This window comes from Schistocerca cancellata, chromosome 2 (assembly GCF_023864275.1).
Source record: "Schistocerca cancellata isolate TAMUIC-IGC-003103 chromosome 2, iqSchCanc2.1, whole genome shotgun sequence".
Lineage (NCBI taxonomy): Eukaryota > Metazoa > Arthropoda > Insecta > Orthoptera > Acrididae > Schistocerca > Schistocerca cancellata.
In genome coordinates, this window is record NC_064627.1 from 589148700 (window position 1) to 589158074 (window position 9375).

Here is a 9375-nt window from a genome sequence, read left to right on the forward strand (position 1 = left end):
TTGTAGTTGTAAATTGTTGTAGTTGTGCTGGGGAAAGTCCCTGAGCTTCAAGCGCTAATAGAAAGCACAGAAGCTGAAATCGTTATAGGTACAGAAAGCTGGCTAAAGCCTGAAATAATTCTGCAGAAATTTTTACGAAGTCTCAGACAGTGTTCAGGAAAGATAGATTAGGCAGAATTGGTGGTGGAATGTTTGTGTCTGTCAGTAGTGGTTTATCTTGTAGTGAAGTCGAAGTAGATACTCCGTGTGAATTGGTATGGGTGGAGGTTATACTTAGCCCAACTAAGTTAATGATTGGCTCCTTCTACCGACCCCCACACTTCGATGATATAGTTGCTGAACAGTTCAGAGAAAATTTGAGTCTCGTAACAAATAAATACCCCATTCATACGGTTATAGTTGGTGGGGACTTCAACCTTCCCTCGTTATGTTGGCAAAAATACTTGTTCAAAACCAGTGGTAGGCAGAAAACATTTTCCGAGATTGTCCTAAATGCTTTCTCAGAAAATTATTTCAAGCAGTTAGTCCATGAACCCCTGCAAATTGTAAATGGTTGCGAAAACACACTTGACCTCTTAGCCAAAAACAATCCAGAGCTGATAGAGAGCATCATGACTGATACAGGGATTAGTTATCACAAGGTCGTTGTAGCTAGGCTCAATACCGTTTCTTCCAAATCCACCAGAAACAAAATAATTTTATTTAAAAAAGCGGATAAAGTGTCACTAGAAGCCTTCCTAAGAGAATCTCCATTCCTTCCGAACTGACTATGCAAACGTAGACGAGATGTGGCTCAAATTCAAAGATATAGTAGCAACAGCAATTGAGAGATTCATACCTCATAAATTGGTAAGAGGTGGAACTGATCCTCCGTGGTACACAAAACAGGTCTGAACGCTGTTGCAGAGGCAACAGAAAAAGCATGCGAAGTTCAGAAGAACACGAAATCCCGAAGATTGGCTAAAATTTCCAGACGCGCGAAATTTGGCACGGACTTCAATGCAAGATGCCTTTAATAGGTTCCACAACGAAACATTGTCTCGAAATTTGGTAGAAAATCCGAGAAATTCTGGTCGTATGTAAAGTACACAAGCGGCAAGACGCAGTCAATACCTTCGCTGCACAGTGCCGATGGTACTGTTACCGACGACTGTGCCGCTAAAGCGGAGTTATTGAACGCAGTTTTCCGAAATTCCTTCACCAGGGAAGACGAATGGAATATTCCAGAATTTGAAACATGAACAGCTGCTAGCACGAGTTTCTTAGAAGTAGATACCTTAGGGGTTGCGAAGCAACTCAAATCGCTTGATACGGCAAGTCTTCAGGTCCAGATTGTATACCGATTAGGTTCCTTTCAGATTACGCTGATACAATGGCTCCTTACTTAGCAATCATATACAACCGCTCGCTCACCGACAGATCTGTACCTACAGATCGCACCAGTGTTTAAGAAGGGTAGTAGGAGTAATCCATCGAACTACAGACCTATATCATTGACGTCGGTTTGCAGTAGGGTTTTGGAGCATATACTGTATTCAAATATTATGAATCACCTCGAAGGGCATGATCTATTGATACGTAATCAGCATGGTTTTAGAAAACATCGTTCTTGTACAACGCAGCTAGCTCTTATTCGCACGAAGTAATGGCGCTATCGACAGGGGATCTCAAGTTGATTCCGTATTTCTAGATTTCCGGAAAGCTTTTGACACCGTTCCTCACAAGCGGCTTCTAATCAAGCTATGGGGTATCGTTCAGTTGTGCGACTGGATTCATGATTTCCTGTCAGGAAGGTTGCAGTTCGTAGTAATAAACGGCAAATCATCGAGTAAAACTGAAGTGATATCAGGTGTTCCCCAGGGAAGCGTCCTGGGACCTCTGCTGTTCCTGATCTATATAAATGACCTGGGTGACAATCTGAGCAGTTCTCTTAGGTTGTTCGCAGATGATGCTGTAATTTACCACCTAGTAAGGTCATCCGAAGACCAGTATCAGTTGCAAAGTGATTTAGAAAAGATTGCTGTACGGTGTGGCAGGTGGCAGCTGACGCTAAATAACGAAAAGTGTGAGGTGATCCACATGAATTCCAAAAGAAATCCGTTTGAATTCGATTACTCGATAAATAGTACAATTCTCAAGGCTGTCAATTCAACTAAGTATCTGGGTGTTAAAATTACGAACAACTTCAGCTGGAAAGACCACATAGATAATATTGTGGGGAAGGCGAGCCAAAGTTTGCGTTTCAGTGGCAGGACACTTAGAAGATGCAACAAGTCCACTAAAGAGACAGCTTACACTACACTCATTCGTCCTCTATTAGAATATTGCTGCGCGGTGTGGGATCCTTACCAGGTGGGATTGACGGAGGACATTGAAAGGGTGCAAAAAAGGGCAGCTCGTTTTGTATTATCACGTAATAGGGGAGAGAGTGTGGCAGATATGATACCTGAATTGGTATGGAAGTCATTAAAGCAAAGACTTTTTTGTCGCGGCGAGATCTATTTACGAAATTTCAGTCACAAACTTTCTCTTCTGAGTGCGAAAATATTTTGTTGAGCCCAACCTACATAGGTAGGAATGATCATCACAATAAAATAAGAGAAATCAGAGCTCAAACAGAAAGGTTAAGGTGTTCGTTTTTCCGGCGCGTTCTTCGGGAGTGGAATGGTAGAGAGATAGTATGATTGTGGTTCGATGAACCCTCTGCCAAGCACTTAAATGTGAATTGCAGAGTAGTCGTGTAGATGTAGATGGTCCAATACGCAACCAACTGCGCTATACGTTCATTGTTATGATCAATATCAACTACAGTATGTTGCTGGGAAAACTTCAAAGCTGATTATCTCCGTAAATTTATGAAAAACATTAAGAACAGCCTACTTCTCGGCACTTTTTAACCGTGTTTCATGAGCATGTTTCACTTCGGAACAAAAAGCAGTCTCAGCCATTTTCATACTGCGCATTAACTGTACACGATTTTTTTGAAATAAAAACTACGTAACTAAAACATAATTAAGAAAAACGTTGATGGCTGTTAATACATTTTAATATCTTGAAGTTTCATTTAACGTAACTTAGCAATAAGATATATAATACATAATTAGGACCTACTTCCAAGAGCGTAACAACACCAGTGTACGTGTGCTACAGCTTCTGACCAGTCATCGCATTTGTGTTTGTTTACATTAGGTTTATTCTTATGATAAACAGATTACAGAACAGAAGAGAATCTAAGCATTTGAGATGTGGTGCTATAGACGAATGTTGAAAATTAGATGGACAGATAAGGTAAGGAATGAGGAGCTTCTAGACAGATTCAGAGAGAAAAGAAATATGTGGAAAACACTGTCATCAGGGAATGACTTCCATGGTACTAGAGGAAGCTGTAGATGGCAAAAACTGTAGAGGAAGACCGAGATTGGGATATGTCCAGCATATAACTGAGGACATAGGTTCCAAGTGCTATTCTGGGATGAAGAGCTTGGCACAGGAGAGGAATTCTTGTTAGGCCACTAAGTAAAAACAATTCTCAACCCTGTGGCACAAGCCTACGAAATCACAGCCTAGCTTCTCACAGAACTTTTGCTCTCAGTGGCTCCAGCCTTCCAGTCAACCTGGAACCAGAGGGCCATGATCTGTTCTGGGGACAATTTTGCAAATTGTGAGCTTTGTTGAAACTCCATGAGCAAGTTGTTAACCACCAGCTGGATTTTCTCAGGTTTTCAGACTTCCTTTATAATTCAGATTTCTTATTTACAGAATCATACGAGGGGCTTTCAGTAAGTAATGCAATACTTTTTTATTGCACACTGTCGGTTGAAAAAAAAAAAAGGCAGGACTTTTTGTGAGGCATCATGCAATATTCCCCTTCAGCCCCTATACATTCATGAAGTTCCAAAGGTGGTGGCACTATACGTAGCCTTCAAAATGGTGTAAGTAATGGAGGTTCATTCCAAGCAGAAAGCTGTCATTTAGTTTCTTTTGGCGGACAACGTTGATGGCTGTTAATATATTTGAACAGGGGAAGAAAGGGAACTGAGATGCAAAAATTGAAATCTAAATAACACTTTTTTAAAAAAAATCTTTATTGGTTTAATATCTTCTGGTAACCATGTATACTGTGCTTAAGTATGTCCAAAGTGGTACAATAATATTTTAATGTATTGTTTTTCCTTTTAAAAAAATTAATCACGAAAGTGTCTCACTGTACCCTTGAATTTTTAATGGTGGGTACAGTGAGACAGTGCCTCAAATTCTAACAAACATCATAAGAAGCAAAGTTAATCTCAAATGAAATAGCAGATTGTTGTCTTTTTGTCTTGCTGTGCATTTTTGTTGGGTTAAGCAGTAACATTTTTATGCATTTTGTGTCAATGAACGAAATATCTGGAACTACAGGAATCGCAAATTTGTTCTCTAGTTTCAAACTTTTCCTAAGAAATGTAACTTCGAAATTCGGATGACTCTCCTACAATTGAAAGAATTTTTCCTATATAATATATTTTCTTTTTTGCCTCGAACTCTACTAAAACAAAGTCACCCACTTTGGGTGAGCGCTGTAAGTTTTCAAAGTTAACCATTTCCGATTCTGGAATCAGTTGTATCTGATCAAAGGTCTCATCATCAGAAAAATCGTGCAAAGTTAATTCACTTTTGTCAGCATCCGTTTCACCAACTAGGAATAAAGCTTGCTTTGCTTTAGGTCCCTTAATGTCTTTTCGTTTCCTTTTCATTTGTAGTTCATTCCTTTCTGGTGTGTCAGTCGCAATCATTGTTCTTCCTTTAGGCCGCTGGCGACTACAACTTTTTCTTGGTCTTGCCTTTGGGAAACCTCTTATGTCTTTTGGAGAGAGATAATACATTGGTGCAGATTTTCCATGTGATTGTGAAGAACTGGATGCTATAGACTGTGCTTCACTTTCATCATGTGATGAGTGTCCCACGTAGGTTTCAGGTTTAAGGTCTTTTTCGGGTGATGTGTGTTTCCAATTTAGAGGTCTGTCAGTAACAGAGGATGGAAGAAAATCATCCTCATTGAACACATGGCAATCTAAAGGAAATATTCCTGTCTTCTTAAATTCGGCAATGATATTGACAGGAGTCATTCCTCGGGGATATGCTATCCCCACACAGGTAAATTGAAAATGTTTCACCTGGATGAGACATCATCTATGTGTTTACAGCAACATCATGAAAGGTATCGATAGGTTTCATGACACTGACAGCAAGAGGCTGCAGCATATTGGTGCAATGAGGTGGAATTGTCAGAATTGTTATCCCATTATCTTTGCACAGATCTATTGCCTCTATTGAGAGGATGCTCTCATGATTATCCATCAGTAACGAAGGTGGATTTGCTTTTGAGCTGGCAGAGAACTTGACGAAGTGACAAATGACCTTCACAAAACATTCTGAGTTCACCCAGCTTCCTTTAACGGCAAGACCTAATGTGCCTGCAGGTGCTCCTAATATGATATGATCTTTAAAATTCACACGTGGAAATATCATGACAGGTGGTAGGCTGCTACCGAGAGCATTTATAATACAACATGTTGTAACCAGTGTTCCACATTCTGCACTGGTTGCCTTGTTAACTTGTTTCACACCCTTTACGGCCAAAATCTTCTGTGACTTCTGCACCATTGTTGTTCCAGTTTCATCAAGATTGAAAATATGTGATCCATCAGCAAAATTTGGATGACATTTGATTACTTCTTCCAGTTTATCAAAGAAACTTGACACATTAAATTTATTAAAGTCTGTAGCTCTAGATAAGCTGCATACTTCTGGGGTTTGAAGAGACAGTTGAGGGAATCTCTGTAAAAAACCTTTCATCCAGTCTATAAATGTTTTCTCACTTGCAGTCCAGGTTTCGGGTAAAACAATGTTATTTTTAATACTTAATTCATAAGCCAAGGCATGGCAGTTGTTCATAGTAAGTCCATAAAACATTTTAGAACACGCAACTAGATATTCAAACAAACTAAGCTCCAATTCTGGTGGAAAAATGTGGTTCATTGAATAGGTGGGGCACAAGTTTGAAGTGTTATCCTCATGATATTTCTTAACGTATCGACTAACATTCTGAAAAAACCTCCCTATTTCCTTATCAGTCTTCTTTCTCCTGGGATTTTTATAACCTAAAAGAAAAGGTTGCACACTAAAATCTACAGAAATCACTGTTTTATATAGCAAGCATGCACTGTCAGACACTATGAACAAGCATTGCGAACAGTGAGACATGTGCAAACACTTTCAGCTTAAAACAAACATTTCAATTAAGGGGATTTATGTGTCTTGAAAAACCACAGTTTTGAGTGACTAATGAAATGATTTGAAAATACCAATCGTCTACTCAGAAACCAGCTGCATAAATTTAGTAAAAAGATACTTTTCTTACCTCTGAGCACAAATATACCAACAACGAAATCACAAAAAGAATGTCAAGTATGAAACATGGAAATCCATAGACAATAGGACAGTACAGCATGGTGCAGGGAATGGCAATTGAATCTCAATGTAGACAAGTGTAATGTGCTGGGAATACATAGAAAGAAAGATCCTTTCTCATTTAGCTACAATATAGCACGTCAGCAAAAAGACGATCATGTGAAACCCAGCTCGCGCTATTCGTCCACGAGGCTCAGAGGGCCACAGACACAGGTTTCCAGGTAGATGCCGTGTTTGACTTCTGCAAGGCTTTTGATACAATTCCCCACAGCCATTTCATGAACAAAGTAAGAGCATATGGACTATCAGACCAATTGTGTGATTGGATTGAAGAGAGTTCCTAGATAACTGAATGCAGCATGTCATTCTCAATGGAGAGAAGTCTTCCGAAGTAAGAGTGATTTCAGGTGTGCCTCAGTGGAGTGTCGCAGGACCGTTGCTACTCAATATATATATTTTTAGGGGGAAAAAAGGTAAGTCTTTCCGCTCCCGGGATTGGAATGACTCCTTATCCTCTCCCTTAAAACCCATATCCTTTTGTCTTTCCTTCTCCTTCCCTCTTTCCTGACGAGGCAACCGTTGGTTGCGAAAGCAGATTTTGTGTGTATGTTTGTGTTTGTTTGTGTGTCTATCGACCTGCCAGCGCTTTTGTTTGGCAAGTCTCATCATCTTTCTTTTTAAATATATTTTTCCCACGTGGAATGTTTCCCTCTATTTTATATATATATATATATATATATATATATATATATATATATATATATATATATATATATATAACCTTGTGGATAACATCGGAAGATCACTGAGGCTTTTTGCGTATGATGCTGTAAGTATATCGAGATATTATAACAATGGAAAATTGTACTGAAGTGCAGGAGGATCTGCAACGAATTGACGCATGGTGCAGGGAATGGCTATTGAATCTCAATGTAGATAAGTGTAATGTGCTGCGAATACATACAAGGAAAGATCCTTTATCATTTAGCTACAATATAGCAGGTCAGCAACTGGAAGCAGTTAATTCCATAAATTATCTGGGAGTAGGCATTAGGAGCGATTTAAAATGGAATGACCATATAAAATTAATCGTCTGTAAAGCAGATGCCAGACAGATTCATTGGAAGAATCCTAAGGAAATGGCAGTCCAAAAACAAAGGTAGTAGGTTACAGTACACTTGTTCGCCTACTGCTTGAATACTGCTCACCGGTGTGGGATCCGTACCAGATAGGGTTGATAGAAGAGATAGAGAAGATCCAACGGAGAGCAGGGCGCTTCATTACAGGATCATTTAGTAATCACAAAAGCGTTACAGAGATGATAGATAAACTCCAGTGGAAGACTCTGCAAGACAGATGCTCAGTAGCTCAGTATGGGCTTTTGTTGAAGTTTCGAGAACATACCTTAACTGAGCAGTCAAGCAGTACATTGCTCCCTCCTACGTATATCTCGCGAAAAGACCACGAGGATAAAATCAGAGAGATTAGAGCCCACACAGAGGCATACCGACAATCTTTCTTTCCATGAACAATACGAGGCTGGAATAGAAGGGAGAACCGATAGAGGTACTCAAGGTACCCTCCGCCACACACCGTCAGGTGGCTTGCAGTGTATGGATGTAGATTCCAGAGATAAAATCAATGTCTCACTGTTCCCACTCTTCCCCTACCTTAAAGTTTCAAGTAACGGAACATAGTAATAAGATATCTAATACAGAAGTATGACCTAGTTCCAAGAGCGTTACACCACCAATGTACGTGTGCTACGGCTTCTGACCAATCATCGCGCTTGAGCTTGTTTACATCAGGTTTATTCTTATGCTGAACGAATTATAGTAACCTGTGGTTGCTGTAAGTGCTCACTTGGTATGACTTTGTGTCCCTTACTTTTCCTCCAATTAATTTGTCCCTTAATATATAGTCTGTAACTGTCTTAGACTTGCCATTCCAGCCATATTTAGTAATCTTATGGCTATCTTGTTTCCTGAAGAATGTATTCTTCACTAAAAGATGATTCCTTATGCACAGATATAGAATTTCTTTACCCTCAACATTACGTCTTCCGTATCCAGAAGGGCCCATCACCTCCTCATATCCATTTCTATCTGTGCCAATCTGAGCAGTAAGATCCCCAATTATCATAATGTTGTCTTCTCTTAGTTGGTCTTCAAGTTCTTCAGGGAATTTCGTTTTTTCTTCCTCACTGCACCCTTGCTGAGGTGCGTACACTAAGTATAGTAAACCTTTTGTTTCCCAAGTTCACTCTTGCTCTAATTATCCTTTCACTTACAAAGCTCACATCTGTAACTGGGTCAATGTCTTTGTGAAACAAAAACCCCACTCCATTTTTGCCTCTTTATTGTGACCCTGCCAGTATAATTTGTACTCACCTCTCAGCAATTTAGAGTTTTTCCCTTCCACTTGATCTCATTCAATCCAAGGATATGAATCTTTCTCCTCTCCATCATGCCCACAATCTCTTCAGTCTTTCCTGTCAAGGTTATTACTTTTAATGTTCCCACTCTCAACTTGTTTTTGTCTTTTGTTGGGTTCTAGTTTTTTGTTCTTGTTGAGTGTATCTTTGTGTTCCTTGGTTTTTCTTTAGGCTGTGAAGAGCTGACATTCTTTCCAGGGGAACAAGAAGTGCTGTCTACATTAGGTATTTTTAATCCGAGGCTCTTTCTTTGATTGAAAGCAATGACAACATTTTCTCATTTGCTGGCCTGTTAAGCCTAACACATCCAAGGATTTTCTTTCAGCGTTTACTCCCTCAGTCTTTGAAGATCCCTCTTCACCACAAGACAGTGGTTCCACTCCTCATTTGCCCTTGGAAAGGGTGTCTCCTCCGCCAGCTGTGCCGAACCAAGGATGTTCTTCTCCGCTGTAGCTGCCGTTAAGGACTTTGCCATATCCCTAGCAAGGGTT

At 39.8% G+C, this 9375-nt stretch overlaps 1 protein-coding gene across 1 annotated transcript; it reads right to left on the reverse strand.

The window, feature by feature from the left end:
- Nucleotides 1–5169: 5169 nt before the first annotated feature.
- LOC126156742 (uncharacterized) lies at nucleotides 5170–5643 on the reverse strand. Its single transcript, XM_049916330.1, has one exon. It carries the CDS (start codon nucleotides 5641–5643, stop codon nucleotides 5170–5172), a length of 474 nt encoding a protein of 157 aa, XP_049772287.1.
- Between the last annotated feature and the right edge of the window lie 3732 nt (nucleotides 5644–9375).

Excerpts from the sequence above, each read along its gene's own strand:
- LOC126156742 (XM_049916330.1), bottom strand. The coding sequence starts at position 5,643 with ATGGTGCAGAAGTCACAGAAGATTTTGGCCGTAAAGGGTGTGAAACAA.